Source organism: Lissotriton vulgaris, chromosome 9 (genome assembly GCF_964263255.1).
Source record: "Lissotriton vulgaris chromosome 9, aLisVul1.2, whole genome shotgun sequence".
In the NCBI taxonomy this organism is placed as follows: domain Eukaryota; kingdom Metazoa; phylum Chordata; class Amphibia; order Caudata; family Salamandridae; genus Lissotriton; species Lissotriton vulgaris.
This window is the reverse complement of record NC_141697.1, coordinates 720,378,493-720,402,439: the sequence shown is the minus strand read 5'-3', so window position 1 is coordinate 720,402,439 and position 23,947 is coordinate 720,378,493. Positions and strand designations below refer to the sequence as shown.

The 23,947-nt window shown below is 45.9% G+C and overlaps 1 protein-coding gene across 2 annotated transcripts in view; it reads right to left on the bottom strand.

Annotated features, from left to right (window-relative positions):
* The window catches only part of LOC147692168 (cytochrome P450 2C19-like), a 405,626-nt gene that overhangs the window by 163,829 nt on the left and 217,850 nt on the right, over nucleotides 1-23,947 (bottom strand). For both annotated transcript variants that reach the window (XM_086938454.1, XM_086938456.1), the window contains exon 4: nucleotides 6,804-6,964. In XM_086938454.1, the coding sequence (XP_086794580.1) occupies nucleotides 6,804-6,964 (161 nt within the window). The remainder of the gene's footprint in view (nucleotides 1-6,803; nucleotides 6,965-23,947) is intronic.

Below are 23,947 nucleotides of genomic sequence, written 5' to 3'. Positions count from 1 at the left end.
GATGATGTTACACTCTATGTCAAGGACCCTGAGAACAACCTTAATTCGCTCTTACGAGAGCTGGTCGCTTTTGGGGGGGTCTCCGGTGTCCATATTAACTGGCGGAAGTCTCAACTTTTCCCCCTCACTGCTGCTGTAGCTAGGTTTCCCCTTGACTACCCTCTGGAATGGTGTGATTCGGAGTTGCGTTATCTGGGCATTGTCGTGTCCTTGGACAGAGAGGAATCGGTTCGGCTTAATTATGGGGTGGCTATTACCAAACTTGCAGATGATGTTACCAGGTGGATGTCCTTGCCTCTTTCCATGGCCGGTAGGGCGTCCCTTATTAAGATGGTAGTGTTACCCCGCTTCCTTTACCTCTTTCAAAACCTTCCGTATCATCCTGGTGCTTATTTCTTTCGCAGGCTCCGTTCCGAGCTCTTGCGGTTGTTCTGGGGGGGCAGGCAGCCACGGTTGGCTTGGGCTACCCTTACGTTGCCCTATGCTGATGGCGGATTCGACGTCCCTGACTTCGAGCTTTATTATCTCAGCGCTCAGGCGCACTACGCCTATCACTGGATGCGCCCCACGCCGTTCATGCCCCAGATTGCTGCTGAACATTGGGTTGCCCACCCGCTCCCACTGGAGGGGATGGTTTTGGGCAAGGTGTCCGACGTGGAAACACCTCGCACGACTGTGACGTGCACGGTGGATGCTTGGAAGCGGGTGGCCCGATTGCTGGGCGTCTCCTTTCTTTATTCGCCGGCTCTGCCTCTGTCTTATCATCCTGATCTGTCGCTGTTGTTGGAAGCGGGGTTTCAGCGAATGTGTAAGCGTCTGGGCATCCTCACGTGGGGCGACATGTTTCATGAGGGCGCCTTCCGTACGCAGGCTCATTTCTTTGGAGCGGCTGCTTGCTCCCCTCTAGAGCTGTTCTATTTCATCCGCTTGCGGCAGGGCATGCGTGCTCTGCTTTCAGATTTCCCTTCGGAGCCTGGGGTTACCCTCCCCCTCCACGTGCTGTTGGTTTCGGATGGACGACACCTGGTGTCGAAAATATACGGGGCTATTCGCAGACAGCGTTCGGTCCCGGCCAATCGGGTGCGCGAGCAGTGGGTTGCCGAGTTGGGTGCTCCCATTACCGACGAGCAGTGGAAGTACTGTTGTGGGCTCACGGCCAATGTTTCTTCTAGCTGTCGCCTTAAAATTATCCACTATAAGTTTGTTCAGAGGTACTATTATACCCCGGCGAGGAAACTACGGTTTCATTTAGCGGAAGATGACAGGTGTGCTAGATGTCGTGCGGAAGGCGCTGACTTCCTGCACTTGGCTTGGAGTTGTGCGGGTGTATTAGCATATTGGACTCAGGTTCATGAGGCCCTGCAGATTATGGCGGAGGATGGGGTAGCCTTTGACCCCTTAGTGATGTTGCTGGGCTACTCTAAGGACGTGCCTGCCTCTCACCGCAGATTTGTTGACGTGGCCCTGCTGCTGGCTAGGCGTAGGGTTGCTTGTTGCTGGGGTCGTGGCAGGGTGCCGCGCTTTCAGGAGTGGGTGACTGACCTCATATACTGTCAGGATCAATACAACGTCTATTCTGACCTTATGCCTGTCCGATGCAGACCGAAGGACTTTTGGAGCCCGCTCCAGGTGTACCTCCTAACCAGAGCTGTGCAGGACTCTGATTCTGAATCAGGGGACCGTGAAGGGATTGGTTGATGGCATCTTGATGGGCTGGGATTTTACATTAAACCTGCTGATCTCCCAGTGTTGGGGGAGAGGCTACGCTGTCTCCTTTCCATGCGAGCTATTGGGGGCTGTAGTTCCCCTTATGACAAGTATATGGCTGGGAACTGAGGTCGTATCCCTGTCGGGTACCCTTCTTTTATGTGTCCCTTACATCTGTGTTTCCTTTGTTTTTATTTATTGTGCGCTAATCGACTATGTCTGCATTGTATTGTCTCATTAGCTTGCCTGAACATACTGGATCATTGCTCTCTAATTTGCACTGTGCATTCCGATGTTGCTCCTTGTATTGACTGGTCTGCTGCCCTGTACCGACTTGTATATCATTTTTTTGGTTCTGACGTACCATTGTAATGACCATAAATGTCTGTATGTATTGTGTATGCACTTCCCTTGACCCTGCTTGTCTCCAAATAAAGGTTTAAAAAAAACTTCCATGTACTAAATTAACATGAGAATGCATCTTATGGGCCAATACCCCAAAAAAAACTCATGACTTCTCTTATGAAAGAGAAACAAATACACTGCCACAAACCTAAAGTCATGGTACATGTAATATTGTGCACTGTGGTTTTAGAACAAAAGAGACAAGCCCTAAAAAGAGTAAACTTACAAGAATGACCACATTGTGAACATGCTTGTTGTGCACTGTGAACGAAAAGTAATACACACTGTACGAGACAAAACTTAATTGTGCACAAATAACTGTAAAATGTCTAAAGACTGCGAAAAGATATGTCAAAAGAATGCGGAAACTTTTTACATAACAGTTGCATCATATCGGAAAGTATAACTAATTCGCAAATTATCAAAACAAAATACATGGTATTGATCAAACAAAGGTAATTGGTGTGCCTATCACCGCGATGTTTGACAGGTGAAGCGTAAAATAACCTAGATAACATTAAAATAGCTTAACACTAGATCAATCTGTGAATTCAAATAGGTACACTGGTGAAACACAGATTAAGAACGAATGTCTTTAAAAACTAATATAACTTGCAGTAGACATCATGTATAGAAAATAAATAATGCTGTGAAAAGTAAATAACTACTGTAAATAATAAATTAACAACTCAGGTCGCCGGTGAGCGACCTCTCACCCGGGGTCACTGTAAACAGCTTCCTGCAGAGGCCGCCGAGTTTCTCATAATAGTTATCGAATTTTGCTTGAACATTACCATGTCAATACATTTTTGAGGAAAGTATCATCCATACTGCTGCTCCATAGTTTGACCAAATAGTTAATTAGACTGCACGTAATGAGAGGCAGGCACTGTTATAGCAAGCAGCAACAAACCTAAGATGGCCGCTGCGTCAGGCGTAATGACGTTAAGAGAGAGGTTTTGATCACCAACACTCCCGGAGGGCTCAGTGAGGTAATCAGTCACAAACAGAGACAGCAGGAGAAGGATGGCTCCACACGGAAAATCCAACCGTCACTCAGCAGCCGAACACAAGGTAAATGAGAGTCCACATAGTAATCTCCTCAGCGTCCTACACTTTTCCTCTGGGGCATTTATTTTCCAAAGACTACAGCGCTTCATTTGCTTTAAAATTGCTGAAAACTCGAGTGTATTGAATACACATCGCACGCAAAATAAATTATTATATTTGAGACCAGTAGATGGCAGTAACGATCTTTCATTCAGTGCCACAAAGCAGCAAAACGATGCGATTGTACAGAAACTGTCAAATGAAACCTTGTGATCACATAAAAGCTAGGTTCAAATGATTGATGACAGGCTCTCCTTTTTCGTAAATTCAGAATGTTAAAGAGGAGAGACTATTTTTTTTTTTACCTTAATAAAATTCACTGCTGTAGACAGGCTGTGGTTGTGCAGTTTCTTGTTGAGAAACACTGAGGGCACAGCACAGGAACCAACTAGAAGTACGATGAGGGCGACCGATGCAGAGGTCACTGGTGGGGCTGATTTCTTGACAGTTGGTTCACAGCACTGCAAATAGGTAGATTTCAGATGTATCCAATTGAAGTGGGTAGTTGCAGGTTCTTAGGTCCAACTCGTCGCCAAAATAAATGTAGTAACTTGGGTCCAGACTGAAGGTAGCTTTTAGGTAGATTTATTAGCACAAGTTACAAGAAGTTACAAAGAAGATGAAAGCCCCACCAGGAGCGCCTGGCTAGGTGCTCAGCCCAAGACCAACTGTGATGAATCCAATCATAACATTCTAAACGACATCACATTTACAGAATTCCACTGGTGGAGCCAAGGAAGAGATGTGAACATACTTAATAAGATATTACACATACTGATGCTTTCTCTGTAGATTTCTACTAAAGTAATCGCTCTGCTGATTGAGGAACTTTATTGTCAGCTGTAGCTTTGTAAAAACTCGCCAATGGCAGAGCTGTACTTTCCTATTCCAGCACCTAGTCTCCCTGCATTCCTTCTTCCTGCTTGTTTGTTTTTTTGTCGTTTGACTTCCAATAATGTTTGATGTGCCTGACCCTACTTAATCTTTTGTTCGTCGAAATGTATTACTTTGGCTAGCCATATTCAATATTTTGGGCATCAGTATATCATGAGCCATATCTCATGGAACTTACGGCTCAGGGTTTATTTTTTCATGTGCTATCTTTATTTCTAAAGATGAGTATTTGAGGAACAAACAAAGCACCATGTGTTACCCCCACAGAAGAACAGAATGGTGGATAATTCTGCCGCTTTTGCCTCTGGCAAGACATCTTGGAGGCATTTCGGACCGTATTTGGTTCCATGCTTCAGAAGCTAAGATTTATCACAGTATTTGATGAAAAACACAAGGAAGGCAGGAATGGGCAAGGGCATTAGCATGATTTGACAGTATGGTTTGGAATGGACCTGTCAAGAGGCAAATGAGTAACACACAAGCACATGCCATGTGCGGATATGTTGGCATGGCTTATGTGTTTGCTAATGTTAGAAGGCCTCCATGCTATGATAACATAGTTCGATTTTAGGTCTCAAAAAAGGCAACGCGTGTGCTGTCCCTTCGAGACATGTTGTATTCTAGATATGGGCTTTAAGATCCGCCCATTTTCTGCGCATGTAGATTATTGGCTCCTTTGACTGTCTTTTCCCAAAATAAATTGCATTGGTTAATTTCTTTAGTAGTACCTCCTTAGTACTTCCTTTTCACCTGTTGTAACCTTCCATATGGGCTGCCCGTTACATGTGTATGTTTTATTTACACTTTGTGAGCACTATTTTCATAAGGACTTTCTCCTAGCTGCTGTTGCAGGCACAAACCGCTCTCCTGCTTCCACAAAGCAGAGTCCTTGTGTTTTCCTGACTCAGAGTAAGGCCCGGATCATGGACGTCACACTTTATCTTTTAAAGACACTCCCACCCCTCCCCACTCCGTGGCTGGCATCTACATGGTATGTGTTTTTTATAAGCAGGGTGGCTCGCTTCATCTTCAACCTTTGCCGCCATGTGTCTTTCTTCTCTTATGCGTGGCTCGCCAAATGCTCTTTTGAAAATAGTATATGATTTTTCAGCAGTGTGGCCCAAAGCATTTCATCTTCCACAATGGCAGCCGCATGCCTTTCTTTTATTTTACACGGCTCGCCCAACTATATTTTTTACTATTATATGTCTCTCAAACAAGTGTGGCATGCTGCGCTTCCTCTTCAATAATGGCTGCCGCGTCCCTTTCCTTTCTTCGGTGTGGCGGCTCAAAATCCAGAACTATTCTGGATTTTCAAATTGGGAACGACTGTGCCACAAGGACTCAACGAACGTCTGGAATTTAGCAGCTTCCTTTGACACTATTAACGTTTTTTGAAAACATTTTGTCTGCTGGTTGTTCAACATTTTGTGCATGCTTCATTATGATGTACTTATTTGTTTCTCCTCCCGTTTCCCTTGGCAATCTTTCCCCTTTCACACTCCAGACATTTCTTCAGACCACACGTGTTTTTTCACACATGTTTTTTATATTTGTTCTCGATTTTCTCGTGTAGGGGTCGCCTTTCACTTCGTTTTCACCTTTTCTCTTTGCGTTTGTATTTTTCCTTTTGCACTCTCTCAGTATCGTTTACATTTTCATAGTCGTACTGCTGCATCGTTCTTTTATATTTCCGAGGTCTTTGTTTACTTTGGTCTCTTGTTTATGTTTACTGTATCCACACCACCTTTAGTCCGTTTTCTATTGCTTTTGTCTTGCCATTTAAACGCATCTGCGGTTTCACGAACCACCCCCACGCGTTCACTGGATGACGTCTTGTAGCCGTTTTCTCCTGAACAGCCGTCTCTGCATGTAACACTTCGGTAAGCAAGCTCGGGTACAGCTACTTGAACACGCCCGTAAAGGTCTGCTTTGCACCCGCTGTGATTAGACGCTATGTGACACTTTTTAATAATCTTGATTCCAGGCGGTGGGTGTATCTTATTGTTTGTACAGATGGTCACCTTTAGCAATACGGATCACACCGCATCTTCGTACTTTCTTGCACAATTTACGATTCCTCACGGCTTACTATGTTTTCTTTTTACACGCACTCGGATGGCTATTTGGGTATACTTTAGAGTGATTGGTCACATGCATGTGGATTAACGATTTCGCGTTTTTTGGTTTTCACGTATTTTTCACTATAGATTGTCAAATTCTCACCTTTTTTAACACTTCCGGCTCCTGACTGATACAATTTCCCTCTACTCATTTACAGCTTATACCCCCTGACGAAGAGCCTCCCGGCTCAAAATGCATTGGGGTGAGGATATATGCATTTGACGCCACCTTATTGAATTTGAACACTTCGAATAGTTCATATAATGAAAAAAACTTACTTCAGTTTCTATTATATGAGGAACACCTCAGATATTATTATGAAAATATCAATCTAATGTGAAAAAGTGAATAAAACTTTTTTGATCATTTGCAGAAAGCCACAATACGCTTTCCTCACCATGAGGCGCAAGACATTTCCTCATGACCTACATAGGCGTATTACAAAATGATGGGGCCCCCTACTAAGTTTAATGGTAGCCACTTAAGGAATGGTTACTGCCCATACTTTACAGGCAATATTAACACATCAATTCTCATCCTTCCACAAAATTGCTCCAATGTACCTGTACCCAGAAGTCGTCTACACGTTGCAGATTTTCAGCAATCAAGTCGAGCAAAACTTGGAACTTCTCGTCTTTATAGTCAAAACGGCTCCCAAAGACGATAGAGCAGATGATGTTGGAGACAGAGCGTCGGATGAAGAAGGTGGGGTCAAAGGACACGTCTGCAGGGCAAAACGACCAAAACAATAAGTGAGGCGAGAAGATCAACTTGACAACCTGTGAAATTATACTTTCTGCTACAAAAAGTGTCACCGCCAGCCATATTACAATGGGCATTTTGGCAAGCCTTTAAGGCAGGTGGTCTTTGCTTTGGGGGCCCTCTGCGGGCCCCCCTGGTGAAGGCCAAGGTGTGTGTTGCAAAGAGGGGGGGTACCTGTGGTACCCCCCGCATTTGCATACACCAAGCAGCTTCGTGTATGCAAATGCGTGCATTTAATTTTAAGATTGTGGCGGGCGGTGCAGTGAGCACCGCCCGCCACAATGTTAAAAAAAGGATTGCGCCCGCCACTGTGGCGGGCGCATCCTAATGCACATTTCGGGACCCCCGACATTAAGGCAGGCGGTCCCGTTTCCCGATAGGGTGGTGGGCGGGCAAAGCCCACCTGCCAACCTAATGGCCCCTAAGGGTCTTATTACGAGTACCGCAGTCCCAGGACTGTCGTACTCACAGTGGCGATCTGACTACTGCCACCACTGAGGGTCCGCCTGCCATATTTCCAGTGCAGCGGTTAGACCGCCGCCTCCGCCCTGATCCAGGATCCCACGGCAGTGGCACAGTGGAAAGGGGCAAGAATATGCTGGCAGTGCCTCTGTGGCACTTTCGAGCATATTCAGAGTTGCATTTCCACCGCCCATTTCATGGCGATGAGCCTGCCATGAAAAGGGTGGCAGAGATGCAACAAATGGGGCCCTTCCAGGGCCCCTTGATGATTTTGGGCCTGGGGGTGCAGGCAGAGGGGGCACATGTTGCACCCCTCTGGAATAGCACCCTGTTCCTGCACAGTGTGGCAGGCAAAACATGGTGCATGCCACATCGTGCAGGAACATGTTGCAGGTGATGTCACAGCTACGTTCTTCTGTTAAGGTTCTCCTATGAGCCTAACACAGCTGCTGCAGTGATTCAACCCATAATTCTGCGGGTGGGCGTGCCACAAGCTTGGCGGTCCTCCTGCCAGCACAGTGGTGGTGATGCTGCAGGAGGACCACCAAACTCGTAATAAGGCCCCTAATCTTTCATCCTGGCTCTAATGTATTCTTAGCCAACTGGCATCTCTGTCACCAGTTGTAGGCTGGAAGCTGCATGCACAACTTCATCTTCATTCATCCTGGACAATTCATTATGCAAGCTTCAGGCTTTAAAGTATGCTTGTTGTTCCATTGGCCACCTACAGTAGCTGTCCCTCATAAGCTTTGTGCCTTGTGCTTGGGTGCATATGCTGTCTGGGCTACCGTCTGTATATATTCCACCTGGATATGCATGGTGTCATACACTCTAATGTTACGCCAATTTCTAAAGAGACGTTGGATTTCACCACCACTGTAAGGCCAGTTCTTCAGAGATTTACACATCACAATTGTCCCAGGAACCACAGGCGTCAGTTACTAGAGCAAGTTCACTGTATTTCCAAGTGCCTATTTTATGGCTTTTTCTTGGAGGGTACAAGTGTCTTGTGTCACCAACAAGTTCCCTTTCACCTGTAGCCCCTGGTGGAGGAAGAACTGCGGAAACTAGAGCATCTGGATGTGATAGAAAAGGTCTCAGAGCCTACTCAGTAGGCGACACTGCTAGTAGTGACAAGAAAATCATAACAGCCTGCAACCTGCACGGACATTCGCCTCCCAAACATGGCCATCAGATTAGAGCGCTTTTCATACCCACCATGGATGACAGTCTTAAACTTTAATGGAGTGTAGTGGTATTCAAAGCCAAACCTCAGTACAGCGTACCACCAGCATGAACTAGCCCCCTACAGCAGATACATAACTACATTCCCCACTCTCCTTGGCCTGCGGAGAATAAAGCACCTCTACTTTTGCATTTCATAAGCTGCCTAGCGTTATATTCCTGAGTTAGGCCCAAAGGGCAAAACAGCTTATTTCTTACATTGCCCTAGAAAGTAACATTTCAGCTGTGAACGTTTGCACACATTTGCACACACAACAATGTTGGATTCGTTTTTTCGAAACTACTTTGTTTACACATCCAGCTTTGAACTTCATTATGATGACCCCTTGAACATCATGTACTAGGCCTCTCTACACACTATCCATAACATCATTAATCTAACTTGCACATTGCAAGGCTGCCTTTTATTATAAATAATGGGCATCCCGATAGATTGGTAGAGGAAGTACTTCCGCTTACACAGAGTGCCCCTGCATGCCGAGAATTCACCACACACCGGTCTGACATTCCATGAGGGGTGTTCAACTCCAGACCAAGACGGGGCCCTTCACTCTATCCCATCAGGTAATGGGGTTGGGTCGTTCCTTAGGGGGCTGGCTCTACAACTACACACACTTGAGGTACACTTAGAGTAGGGTTCCCATAGTAGGAGTACACTAGATTACTGCCTTGTTTATTTGTCTGTATATATACAATGGTTCATCACCATGGTAGAACTATATCTGCTATTTACGCTTTTGGTGCTTGTAATCACGTTTATCTGCTTCTGTCTACTAATCATTGTAGCACACATATTTTATGCAAGATTAACATTGATTCAATCATTTTTTGAAAACGCCCCACTGTGTATCTCTTTATATTTCTATGAGAATATGTGAGCACGAGTGACTGAGCAAAAGATACTGTACTGTTTCCATGATTTCTGAGGAATCAGGGTTGTCATGTTCAGTGGTTGCCAGAAACCATTCACTCCCTGGTAGGTTAGGGGGGCATATGGCGGCACAGTGATCTAGCTGGTATATAGGCCAACATATCCTGTGGGGTGTCTGGAATCAATCTTGACACCAAGCCCTTACGTTATGTTGTCTGAACGATGCACAGGTCGTACGGACTGGTAGGAACTACACAATACTAGGTCTTTCAGAATATGACGAGGGAGATCCTGACCGCTCTACTGGGCATAATCAGCATCAGTGATGACATACTGATATACTACGGGACCCTGTGTGACCACAACAAATTCCTTCGGCCAACATTGGTGCACCGAGCTGAACATGGCTTCACACTGTACTTAGAAAAATGCTCATTCTTTGAGCAGACTGCTGAATTATTTGATTACATATTCTCCAAAGAGGGTCTGAATATCGACCAGAAGAAGGCTGAAGCTATCAGGAATGTCCAAATGCCAACAAGCACAGAAGAGATATGGAGCTTCTTAGGTATGACCACCTACTGTGGCCGGTTCATCCCGAACCTGACCACCCCGTCACACCCTCTGTGAGTTATCACTAAGGTGAATGCTAAGTTGAAGTGGACCTAAAGGGATGGGAGAAGCGTTCAGGAAGAGTGCCCCCATAAGCAAAGCAACAATGGACTACTGTGATCCCCACCACAATAAGAAATTACTGGTTGATGCCGGCCCTGTAGAGTTAAAAGCAGCACTGCTGCAGGATAAAAGTAACAAGACTTGGGACCCTCTCGCATATGCAAGCAGGGCTCTCAGTGGGACAAAAGCCAGGTATTCCCAGATCCAGAGGGAAGTTCTTGCTATCCAATGAACCGCCAAGCACTCGGCGGCCCTTGAAGACACGTGCCGTTGAAAGAGAAGCTTGCGCTTAAGGAAACGTGAAGCAAGATGGACGTGAACCACACTAAAAACTAAACTAGACGTCTGCGGGCAGACTGAAAATAAAAGGATCCATGCCTGAAAATCCACAACAACACACTCGTGACACAACAGCTTTCAGTCCGTCACCGGCTGCTGCACTAAATGTTTGTTCTGTAGGCGGTTGGAATATAGTTAGGCAGGGATTGGCTGATATCTAGAGGGGTTCGAAATGCATCGACCTTTTTGTGGCCAATCAAGTGTACAAATTATTGTCAAAAATCTTTGGCTTTTTGTTTATTTGTTGTCTCTTTTTTCTAGTGTACAAATATGAAATATTGAAAGGTGGGCAGGGTGTGGGTCTGCTAGAATGTGTGTGGTGTGGAATTAGTGGATGATTGAGAAGAATGATGGACATGGGTGGATTGATTGGGTTTGAGAGAAGTTGTTGTGGTTCTAAGGATGTAAAAAGATGTAATTTGTGTTTGTTTGAGATAAGTTAGCTTGGTGTTTGTCAACATTTTTAAATGGAACAAATCTTCTTCCCTTGATTAATACATGTGATTTTTTTTAATAAATTCTGATTCAATAATACGGAAACAGATGTTTCATGGTGACATTGTTTCAACTCAATGTGCCGGTGGAAAGGCGAGAAGTGTGCATCAGTATTGGTATCTTGTTGTTTCTTGTTTGATCCAATGAGGCTGCAATCGATTCCACCTTTACCTATGCGAGTGAAATTCAGAGTGGTTACCGACCAGAAGATGCTTATCCCTCTATTCGAGGACACTTCCAGGAACACCTAATTGAGGCTGGAGATATGGACAGTACAGGTGCAAATGTAAGACTTAGAAGCCTCATATTGGCGGGAGGCCACAATCCTGCTGACTTTCTGTCATGAAGCCTGCCAACAGGTTAGAAGTGGTGCAAGGATGAAGAAGAATGGGCTGAATATTGTTTTAATATGGTGGCCCACAGTGCCAGCCCCCATGCAATGACGGAAGTGGAAATACAGATGGCGACCACATCAGACACCTGCCTACAAAAGACGATCAAGGCTGTGAGAGAAAAGGCCTGGAAAGGATTCCTGAAAGGGTCCAAGGGGGTGAAACCCACGTGACAAGACTGTCCTTATACACCTATGGCTCATCAGCCATGAGTTTAGCTTCACCACAGATTAACCATTATTGAGAGGGCACCGCACTGTGCTTCCAGGCAACCTATGGGAGGAAACAGTAAACTTCACCCATCGGGTGCACCGGGGCAAGGCCAAGACCAAAGCTCAGCTAGGAAGAAAGGTCTCGCTCACCCGGATGGACGAGAAGGTGGATGTCATTGTCAGCAAGTGTGTCCCTTGTCAGATAATTGGAGGAGGAACAGTGATGGTTCCAACTGCAACAGAGGAACACCAACCCCATCCTTGGACAGACCTTAGTATGGACTTTGGTTGCTTCCCAGATGGAAGGTCCACCGTCGTGATAATAGATGACCACTTCAAGTATCCACTGGTGGAGGTGGTGCAATCCACAGTGTTTAGGGTGGGGAAGCCAGTAATGGACAAAATGTTTGCCCTCTTCGGACTGCCTGAAGAAGTCAAAACAGACAACGGTCCCCCTTTCCAAGGCCAGGAGTTTACCTGACCAGTTTTGGTGTACTGCACAGAAAGATCAGACTGCAGTGGTCCCAGGCAAATGGGGAGGCAGAGATATTTCTGAAAATCCTAATCAAAACAATGAGAAAAAAGAAATGACCAAGGGGAGGATCTGGAAGAGTGCCTGCACAAGTTTCTCCTGGCGTACCAGCAAACACCCCATCTTCATTAGGAGATCCACACTGTGGATCTCCTACTGAAATACCCTGCCAGAAACAGTGTCCCACCAAAGGCAGGTGGCAACCAGCCATACTAGATGTGGCAGCAACCCAAGAAAAAAAATGAATCACCAATAAGAAAGAGAGCTGAATGAGGCGGGCAGCTAGTTCAACCCTGCAATTGGGAGACCTGGTCTATCTCAAAGATTGACACCCAGGACACAAACAAATTCTGAACAATTTGTAGGAGGGATCCCTGGTGAGTTCTTGAGTTTCAAAGGACAATGGTCACAGCAAGTCAAAGGGGGTAGACTGTAACCAGAAATATAACCTAGTTCAAGGTGGCACAAGGGACTGAAGGGATGACTCCATCCTGTCCTAGATGGCAGCCATGCAAGAGTGAGGGTGGGCACAGCACCAAGACCTAGTTCATGAATTTTGACCCTACTTTCTGATTCTTGGGTCTATAAAACATTCTTAAGAGGCACACCTCCACCGTGCATGAGAGAGTGCGGCATAGTGTGGTGCTAAACGCGTGTACAATCAAGTCCCAGTATGGCCGTAGGTAGGGGCAACTCCAAGTCATATGACAGCAGTCTGCATCCAGAAACAAACATCTGGGGCTGCCCCTGTGCTCGCCACCATAAATGATCTGATGCCTGTGGGTCGTTAAGTAGGTCTTATGTACATAATTGAATTGGGTATATTTCAGCCTCATATTTCTGGAGCCCTTTTTAGAGTATGCCAAAAAAACATTCCATTCGCGCTTTGTAAATTCCCGCCCCAGTAATTCCTCCCATCCGGGCCTAAGCGTCAACAGGGATATTTATATGAATATTTTCAGACAAAGAGCCATGGAGTCACTTCACTAAGTGCCTCACCGAGCCCAGGGTCAGCAGTTGTTGTAGAACTGTGTATGTCTGCAGTTCATGGTGCCCTCTGACCTACAGACCTCGGAATGTCGGCGTTCAAGCCCCATACGTCAAAAACTGACTAGATGGTAGGTCAAATTGAGTTACTAAGTCCTCCATCAGGAGTAGAAGTCCTATCTAGTAGCATTCTCCAATTGTCTCTTTACCGGCGTCCTTCCATGTTGACAGCTGTCCCGCCGTGAAAAGGGTGACTGGGCTCCCATAGGGAAGACCAACACAAGGTAGGGTAGGGGCATACAGCGGAGTCCCCACCATCCTGAGGACACAGTCTCTCCAAAATTTCAAAGCCACCACCAGCAACACTCCTGGGTCGGAGAAGGGCAGCGCCGTACAGAACGATTTCGCTACTGGGCGATCCATTGACGCTAGATGGCCAAGGAATAGATCTCAAAGTTTGGGGTGCCTAAGCCTCCCTCATTTACTGGATGTTCTAACATTTCCAGTGATACTTTGTAGTGACACGCATCCCATTTTAATTCCCTGAGTATGGTATCCAGTTGTCTAAACTAAGAGACAGGTATCCACACCAGGAGGTTAGTAAAGAAGTACAACTATCTCGGGAGCATGACCATCTTGGACACTGAGATTCTGGCCATGAGTGGTAGTTTCAACAATCTGCATAAGAGGAAACAAGTCTGGAATGATCCTAGAGACCTCCCCAGAGTACTCTCCTGTAGATTCTTCAGGAAGGGAAACAACTGAATGCCCAAGTATTTAAAAGTAGTGGGTGACCAGGACAAACCTTAGTGTATGTCTGACAGCCACTCGGCATCCAACAGACAGGTCTTTCATTTGTTGGCTTTAAGACCAGAAAGCTCCTCACATTCCCCCAAATGCCTAAAGGTCATTGTGGAACCGGTCGGGCCACCGGGTAGGTTCAATAAAAGGTAATTGGCATATAAAGGATTTAAAGTGCTCCCTGCCTTCCATAACCATCCCAGTGCCTGCCCCTTCTCTCCGAAATAACTTCGCCAAGGGTTCGATACACAGTTCAAATAGGAGGGGTGAGAGTGGGCACCCATGTCTGATGCCTCTGTGGACTCCATACTTTGGTGAGATAGTTCCCCCCGTTCTGACTTGTGCAGTCGGTGCAGAGAAGATCAGCTTGAGCCAACTAATCCATCGTCCCCCAGTCCCATTTGCTTTAAAACTGCCATCAAGAAATCCCATCTCACCGAGTCAAATGCCTTCTAAAGATCTACGGATATCAACCAGGCTCCCTGTTAAGATTGCGCCTCTGGGTGGCAGAGGACATGATATAACCATTGCAATTTGAGGGAGATGCTGGGGGTCGGGATGAAGGCAATCTCATCTTCATGCATTAAAGCTGGCATATGGGGTAACAGTTGAATGCCCAAGATTTTAATAAGGAATTTAAAGTCCTTGTTGAGCATGGACAGGGGTCACAATGCTGTGACAGGTTCGCACTGGGCTGTAGTCTTGGGAAGCAGGACCACAACTGCATCCCTGGAAGATTTGGGCAGGACTCCTCGTTCCAGGGAGTCTGCATATAATGTTTCCAACTATAGGGCTAGGGCCCACGTGAAGGCTGAGTAAAACTCAGCTGGAAGTCCATCTGGGCCCTGTGTCTTTCCAGTGGCCATCTCTGAGATGGCAACCTGAATCTCTTGGTCCGTCACCAGACCACCCAGCTTTTCTTGAGCCCCTCTGGGCAGTTCTCGCAGAGGAAGCTTCTGTAAAAAGGCATCCTGTATAACCAATGGCAGGACCCTGGGGCTTTCATATTATGAATTGTATTATTCTTTGAAAGGAGGCATTAACAGCTCCGGGAGAGTATTGCAGTGAACTGTCTATGGACAGCAGGTGTGTGATAGGGGCCCCATGAGACTTCGGTTTAATAAGCCACGCTAGGAGTCTGGCCGGCAGCCCTCCTCCTTATGCACTCTTGCAAATTATTGTTTGTAGTCATGGCATCTGAGTCATTCTAAAATAGTGTTGCATTGTACTTTCACGTCCCAGAGCCTGCCCTTTGCGGTCTTGCCTGTTTCCAAGGCACTATCCAGTTTGGGGAGTTTGCCATCTAGTGTTTGGAGTTCTCCATTCTCTTCCCTCCACATTCCAATCGGGTGGCCTAGATAATCACCACCACTTTAAATACTTCCCAATCAATCAGTCTGGAAGACGCAGAGCCATGGTTGGTGTGAAAGTATCCCGTAATGGCCTAGCCTAGGGAATCCTAGAAACCTATATCTTTGAGAGACACAGAATTAAGATGCCATTTTGGGGTGTCTGGGCGGTCCTCAATCTGCCAAAAGCCATGGACTATGATCCGAGAGGGTGCAACCCAAGTACTTAGTCCTGGTGAAATAATGACTGAGTCTATTGGAGCACACAAATGTGTCCAGTTGGGTGTGGAGTCGATGAATGTGGAAATAGTGAGAGCAATCCTTGGTCACCCCATGTTGAGCCCTCCAGGCATCGGATAGACCTCACCCATCGAGTCAGTCTCCAAGGCCCTCCAACATCTTATGGGCTGGGGGGCCAGGCATCAGAGAAGTAGAGCAGTCCTGCAAGACATTGGCCACTCAATTAAAACCCTCTCCACCAGTAAAAGGTCATCTGAGACCAGTGGTGCCAGCAAGGTCACATGGTCTTGATTAGGGGCATAAATGCTTTCCAACATGATTTCTATGCCCAGTAGCCTACCTTTAAGTAAAACATAACATCCCTCCTTATCTACAGTAGATTCAATAAGCTTGAAGGGGGCATCAGCCTGCATTCAGATAAGTGTCCCCCATGCAAAGGCTGAGTAGGAGGTCGCGTATAACTGACCTCACCTCCTAGATCTTAAGCATTCGACCTTCCCCCAAGAAAGATAAGTCTTTTGTAGCATAGCGACTTGCCCTCCCCTATGTCGCAAATATCTAAATATATTATGAGGCTTACACGCCAAACCAATTTCCCGAATATTCCAGGTCAGGAATCTTAGTGTGAGACAGAGGTGCTGCATCCAGTCAAACATTGGGTATATCCCCCTTGCACCCAACTGGCTCATCCCCAGTGGCTGCCTCCCCCAGACCAATAGATAGCACAACCCCTGAGATACACTGTAAAATCTCACAACCATAAACTTCTTTCACCCAAGAGCAGTTCAGCAGCGGCTGGGTGCCCAAAACTTTAAAGTGAAAACATAATCATGCGAACACCTCCACCAGTTTCCTAGCAAGGGTCAGTCTATGAAGGGTAGGCCATATAGTAGAAAGTGTGACCATGTTCTTATCTGCACCGGCCCCTCAATCAGTTGCTAACTGGGCATTTAGAAGCAAATTCTCCTGGGATCCACATTCCCCACAAGCTATGACCACTTAGTTAATAGGAGGGGTGCTCTCTGATAAATCCCCAGGCTTAAGATCAAACCATCATCAGCTGAGAGAACTGCATCCCCAGATCCACTCTGCGTGTCAGCCATCATATACGTAGCTCATCCCTCAAATCAGGTCGTTCACTGATTTTGGAGTCACCAAGGGCAAGGCGGCCTCATCTGCCAGGGAGTCCTCAGACTCAGAGGCTATTGATCGAGTATTTGAATATATTCCAGGCACAGATTTGGTTCCCTGGGTTGCAGCGATCTCGATCACCCCCTGGAGAGAAGCTGCCTTTTCATACTCAGTTTGCAAAGGTGAAGGCGCCTTTTCAGCGTATGGCCGCCTGGGGTTGTGCGTACTGTCTTACCTGCCCCGCACTGGGGCACCCACTATCTAGGTCTAGCCCTTGGTAGTGTGGTTCCCGCTTTGTAAGCTTCCAACCATTCTCAGACCCGGGCCGGATTCTCACAGAAATGGGGAGTGCATCAAGCATGACACTGAGTCTGGCACAGAACATCAGAGAATATGGCAAACTTTCCTCCCTAAAGGCCTTCTTTACTTCCAGGAAGGAAGCATGCTTGGCTCGTACTACAGCTGTGAAGTCAGGGAACATAGAAACTTTGGCATTGTCCACCGTGAAGGGGCACAAGGTCTTTGGTGCTTGCAAAATAATTTCACTGTTTTTGTAATGTAGTAACCCTGCCACAACAGGGCGAGGTGGGTGGTTAGGTGCCAGTGGACGGACCGGCAACCTGTGTGCTCGTTCCAGGGTGAAGAAAGGGGTGAGCCAGTTCTGGGTCACTTTAGCTAGGAGCCATCTCTCCAAGTACGATGCCATGTCTTCCCTCTCTGTCCCTTCAAGTAATCCGACCACCAGGATTTTATACTGGTGGTTCAGCTGTCCCCGTCTTCTGCCCTATGTTCTAAGATGTGGACCTTGTCTGTCAATTCTTCCATCTGGTGAGACTACTTGAGATGTTCCAGTTGAAGCTCTAGAGTAAATTAATGAATGTGGGTGGAGGTACTTTCATTAAAAAATGGTCGACTTACATCGAGGACACTTCAGATTTTTTGAGAAGTCTGGCAGAGTTATCATTTGAGCAAACGGATACCTTAATCTTATGCACAATTGATGTTGTTGCTCTTTATACCTCAATCCCACATAAAATGGGGTTGGAAGCTGTCGAATGGGCTCTTCTGCAAGAGAATATACCTGATCATTTGAAAGTGTTTCTTCTCCAGATTCTTCAATTTTGTTTAACTCATAGCTATTTTGAATAGCAGGGGAAGTTTCTTTGTCAACTCAATGGTACTTCCATGGGTTTTCCTGGAGCACCCATGTACGCCAACACGTTCATGGCAAAATTTGAGCAGGACTACATACTAACAGATCAGACTTGGAAAACTGGTCTGTTATATTTCAGACGGTATATCGATGATATATTTTTGATTTGGCGGAATTCAGAAAGAATGTTAATTGACAACATCAAAACTCTCAATGCAGTAGACCCAAGAATACAGTTCACTTTTTCCATCAGTGACAAAGTTATACCATTTTTAGACGTACTGGTCGAATTGAAAGAAAATCAAATTCATACTTGTCTTTTCAAAAAACCTACTGATAAAAACAATGCACTACAATTTCATAGCTTTCACCCAAAAAATCTCATTCAGAATTTACCACTATCGCAGTTCATGCGCATCAAAAGAATATCTTCAGACGAGGAAATTTGCGACCGTACACTTGAAGAACAAAAACAGAGGTACATCGCAAGAGGATATCCACATACCAATTTGGATAAACAAATTACAAAAGTTAAAGCTTTACCCAGAGAAACTCTACTGACAAAACGTGAAAAGAAGAAGACAGAGAAAATGGTTTTCGTATCTAAATTTTCCTCTTCATCAAGAGACATAAAGAATATCATTATGAAAAGGTGGGATATTCTTCAAGCTGAAAGTGACTTTGGTGATCCTTTTTTGAAAAAACCTTTGTGTGCTTACAAGAGAGCACAAAATCTAAAGGAAGTTTTAAGCAGACGTAAAATTAAGAGACTCAATGTTGACACACAACCTCGTGGAACACTGAAGTGTTGGAACTGTAACCATTGTAATAATGTTATATCAGGCAATGTATTATTGCATCCCAGAACAGGTGAGAACATCAAACTCAATCATACGTCTAATTGTGACTCCGAACACTTGGTGTACGCAATTAAGTGCCCGTGTGGCTTATTGTATATTGGGAAGACGACCCGAAAAATTAAAATTCGTTTATCTGAACATAAAAGTCGAATTCGCACCAAAAATTTGACATCACCTCTGGCCCTTCATTGGACAGAATACCGCCATTCCATCGCCCAGCTCAAATTTCAGATAATTGAACAAGTACCTAAAAGACCAGATATTGACAATTCAAAGATTCTACTTCAACGTGAAGCTTTTTGGATTAAGAAATTGAGAACCCTTGCTCCATTCGGACTCAATGATAAAATTGAAATGAGTTGCTTTCTATAAAATTGACATTTTCCTATTTCTGGACCCCACGTCGCCCCTTCTCACACAGTCTATCACCTTGACATACACTTCTTACAAACACATACACTTCATTCATTAGGCTCTAATTCAGTTTTGTGTTATCATAAGAATGCTATATGGTGTAACAATTTCATCTGTAATAATTTGCACTGCAATGTTTTGTACTTAGTATGTTTTTTACTCAGTATGCATAAGAATGCTATATGGTGTAACAATTTAATCTGTAATAATTTGCACTGCAATGTTTTTTACTTAGTATGTTTTTACTCAGTATGCATATTGTTTACAAAGCATTTATTGTTATGGTTTCAGCATTTTTATTTTTATGTGTTGAAAAAAACGCCAATTATGTATGGTGTCAACAACTACGAGATTGTTCTCCTAATTTTTAGCATCTAAATGGCAAGGTGCTCGTGATAATGATATATTGGGTCTACAGGGTTCATTTCCATTCTTCGGCAAAGTTGTTGTGGAAAAAGACATTTCGGTAGTCCGTCGTTTGTGTTGGTTGAGCACGAAGGATATGTTGTTGGTGAAATCGCCGTCACAAAAGGCAGATTAAATTTCTGGTAGTCCGTCATCTTTGTTGTTTTTGCAAGCACGTCAGTAAATAGAGCACGGCGGTAATGCGGAAGTGTATCCGCCCTCTGGGAGTCGACTGTTTTCCGCGCCTAGGATTCATAGCCTCGGTAAGCGTTGTATCACGTTAAACTTCGGTTGCGTTCTTGAACTACACTAACTATATAGTGTTGTTAAGCGTTTTTTTACAACGCATGCAATACTTTGTCTTTTCGCATAGGTTGTCGTCTAAGGACGCATGATTCACTTCACGGCTGAGTAAAGACGATTTCACGAACGTTTTGGTGAGCCACGTTAGTATTATTCTGTGGTTAGGGACTACTTTTTGACATTGCTTTGGAGTGAGTTTACATGAGAACGCACTTATTCTTGTTTTTGTATAGGCAGCCGATTATGTACGTTTGGTTAACCGCCGGTTAAACGCGACCCCACATACTCAAGGTGAGCCACGAGTTCAGCCATTAAAAATTGAGAGCAATTGGTGTTACTGAAAAGCTCTGAATGCTTACGTTCGCATTTATATTTTTTAGGCAATATTCCTGTCAATTATTTAGTAGGTAAGTTTATATATTTCTTGCTGTCATTGCAAGACGAACCTTTCGCATAGCAATGATATATGTTTTGATCATACATTTGCTTATATTTAGGTTGCAGGTCACAGATTGAATACTAAACGCCATAGAAAGGCATTCTGTTCTGTAGAAAGGTGAGCAATACTTTTGCATTGCTCTCGTTGTGGTCATGGTTTGGAGTGATTAAGTTTGTGTTACATTAACTAAGAAGATTTGTTGGGTTAGGCTTATGTCCCTGAATAATGTAGTTTTATATTTTTGTCTCTCATTCATGCAGCACTTCTATGCTTGACAACTAGTAGGTATTGGCATCGTGTAATTTGTTTCCTTTCTCTTATAGGAACCCCTGACGAAGGGACCTCGCGTCCCGAAATGCATTGGGTTTAAGCAAATGTGGTGTTTTGTATTATGTTGTTTATCATGCTCAAATTGAAAATTAATTCTTTTGGATTGCACAAAATGATGTATGTGTAACGGCGGGACTAGTAAAAGGCAAGAGTCTTGTTTTAGTTATACCAGGATTTAATCTTTCATATAAAGAGTCTGTACAGGTCTTCCTGACTGCTCCTCTGCGGGGCGATCTGCTCCTTTCCCGCCTGGTCTTCCTGATCACTCCCTCTTCTCTCCTTCTAACGGGACTCCTCCTCCTGCTGGGCTCCGGAGGCTCCGTGCTGTCCACCCTCGCCGACACCGTAAAGGGGTAAGAAAAGAGAGGCCAGTATCAGTATGACAGCTAATTCAGTTACTAGAGATCAAGGGGGGGCCGTGAGGGGAACACCCAGTGAGGCACACAAACAGGGATTTAACTTACAAGCCACGGAGAAGGTATGTGTCAGTGTAGGGACCCAGAGTCTTAAGTTAAACACAACGCGTTCTAAGTAGTGTGACTAGCTCGCTTCTTAAACCAGCCTATGAAGCGATTACGCACCTCAGTGAGCCGTACCCCTCCTGGCGTACGGCTGGGCGGATCGTGGTGTTGGCCTCCGGGCGTGTCCAGTGCTTCCGCGGCGTTCCCGTCTTGTCCTCTTCCCTGTTCCTGGGTCCTCGGCTCTTCCGCGATGCAGTCCTCACTGATCCACCTGTAGCTGGTGTCTTGCTCTCGTCCTCCGCTCCTCCAGTCGTCCTCTCCGCTCACTCGTCCTCCACTCCTCCAGTCGTCCTCTCTGCTCACTCTTCCTCCGCTCCTCCAGTCGTCCTCTCCGCTCACTCGTCCTCCACTCCTCCAGTCGTCCACGCTGCTTCCCGCCACTCCGCCCTGCTCCGCCCTGCTCCTCACTGACCGCTCCTCCGGTGAAAAAACACACCTGGGTCTTCTCGGACACGCCTTTTAAGGGATGTTCTGACTCCACCTCCTCCTCCAGGTTTCTGGTCCAGTTAAAGGGCCCGTCGTCCTCCTCGTCGCAGCTGTATCTCTCCTGGCCAGGCCATCTCGCTGTAGGTACGGGCTGAGGAAATAAGAGTGGGGGGTCACAATAGGTCAGTTCGCGCCCTATTGCGGGGCTGTCGCTGGGATCCCGGTTACACACCTCCCCCCCTGGATCCTTCCGATCGGGAAGGGGATTACGGGACAGGAAATCGGCCCCCTTATTGTCCACCCCCTTTTCGTGGCACACTTTGAAGGAATACGGCTGTACTGCCAGAAACCAGCGCATGACTCTGGCATTGGTGGACTTGTTCCGAGCCATCCATAAGAGCGGGGCATGGTCCGTGTACAACATGAAGGTCCTGCCCTCCAGGTAGTAGGCCAGTTTCTCAATAACCCACCGAATGGCCAGGCATTCTTTCTCCACAGTGGCATATTTGAGTTCTCTCGGGAACAGCTTTCTACTGATGAAGAGGACCGGATGATCCATCCCGTCATCACCCTTTTGAGACAGCACTGCTCCGATTCCAAAGTCCGAGGCGTCTGTATGCAGTGAAAAGGTTCTCGTGAAGTCAGGCGAGGTGAGAATCGGGGCTGAGGTGATAGTTCTCTTTAAAGCCGAATAGGCATCCAACATGGCTGGGGTGGGACACTTCAGGTCTGACTGTTTGACCCGGGACTGTAGGGCATCCGTGAGAGGGGTTGCCAGCTGAGCAAATTGCGGTATAAACCTCCGATAATAGCCAACGAGGCCTAGGAAGGCACGCAGTTCCTTCTTTGTAAGGGGAAATGGAGTCTCTGCTATAGCCCTCACCTTTTCCGTTTGGGGCTCTATGAGGCCATGTCCCAAAACATATCCTAGATACTTAACCTTGTGGAAGGCTAATCGGGATTTTTTTGCGTTTATCCGTAATCCTGCTTGGTCAAGGGTTTCTAAGACCTTCCGTAAATGTACTAGATGGGTCTCCCAGTCAGGACTAAACATGACAATATCATCCAGATAGGCGGAGGTAAAGGTGGATATGTCTTTTAACACGTTATTCATGAGCCCCTGGAAAGTTGCGGGCACTCCGTGTAGACCAAACGGAAGTACCGTAAATTCATAATGACCCTCAGCAGTTGAAAAAGCGGTTTTGTGTCGGTCTTCTTCCCGCAGGGGAACCTGCCAGTACCCTTTTGTAAGGTCAATAGTGCTGATGTACTTGGCTTTTCCTAATTTCTCAATCAGCTCATCAATACGCGGGATGGGATATGCATCAAATGTAGATATTTCATTTAAGGCGCGAAAGTCCATACAAAAGCGTCTTGTTCCATCGGGTTTAGGTATCAGGACGATAGGACTCGACCAGTTACTGTGGGAGGGACGGATCACGCCTAGTTTCAGCATCTCAGCCACTTCACGTTTAATATCTTGTCTTCTAGCCTCAGGAATCCGGTATGGGTGGATTTTCACGATTTTTCCCGGGCTGGTCTCGATACAATGTTCCGCTAGGGTGGTTTTTCCTGGTAGGTCGGAAAACACCTGTTCCTGTTTTCTAAGTACTTCCGTCAACTCCTGCCTTTCTTTTTGTCGTAGGTCCTCCTTGATCACCAGTTGGGGTATGGTGCTGGGGTCGGGGAGCAGGTCTCTTTCCACGATATGCACACCCACCGGAGGCTTACCCAGCCATTTTTTTAACATGTTTATGTGATACGTTTGTTGTTTCCGGGGGTTCATCTGTAACCTGTAGCTGGTGTTTCTGATCGTTTCCACGACCCGATACGGCCCACTCCACTCTGCTTTGAACTTTTGCGTGGATGAAGGTAATAATACCAGCGCCCAGTCCCCTTTCTCCAACTTACGCCATTTCTTTCCTTTGTCATAGACTCTTTTCTGTTTCTCCTGGCTTTTTTCTAGATTGGCGAACGCCAGGTCACGTAATTTGCCTAATTTAGAACGGAGGTTGCGTGCATATTCTAGTGTACTGGCCGTCTCTTCCGGGGTTTCCTTCTCCCAGGCTTCTTTGGTCATGTCCAGCAAGGTTCTGGGTTGACGACCGTAGAGCAATTCAAAAGCAGAGAAGCCTAGGCTGCTTTGTTTCTGTCCTCGAATCACATATAAAGCAAGAGGCAGTACCTGATCCCACTCCGTACTGTTGATTTCCAGCATTTTTCGCAATGTGGTTTTTATCGTACGATTGTACCTCTCCACGAGGCCATCTGTTTGCGGGTGATACACAGCAGTGCGTATTTGATGGATGTTCAGCACCTTGCAGACCTCACCCATGAGGCGGGAGACGAAGGGAGTTCCTTGG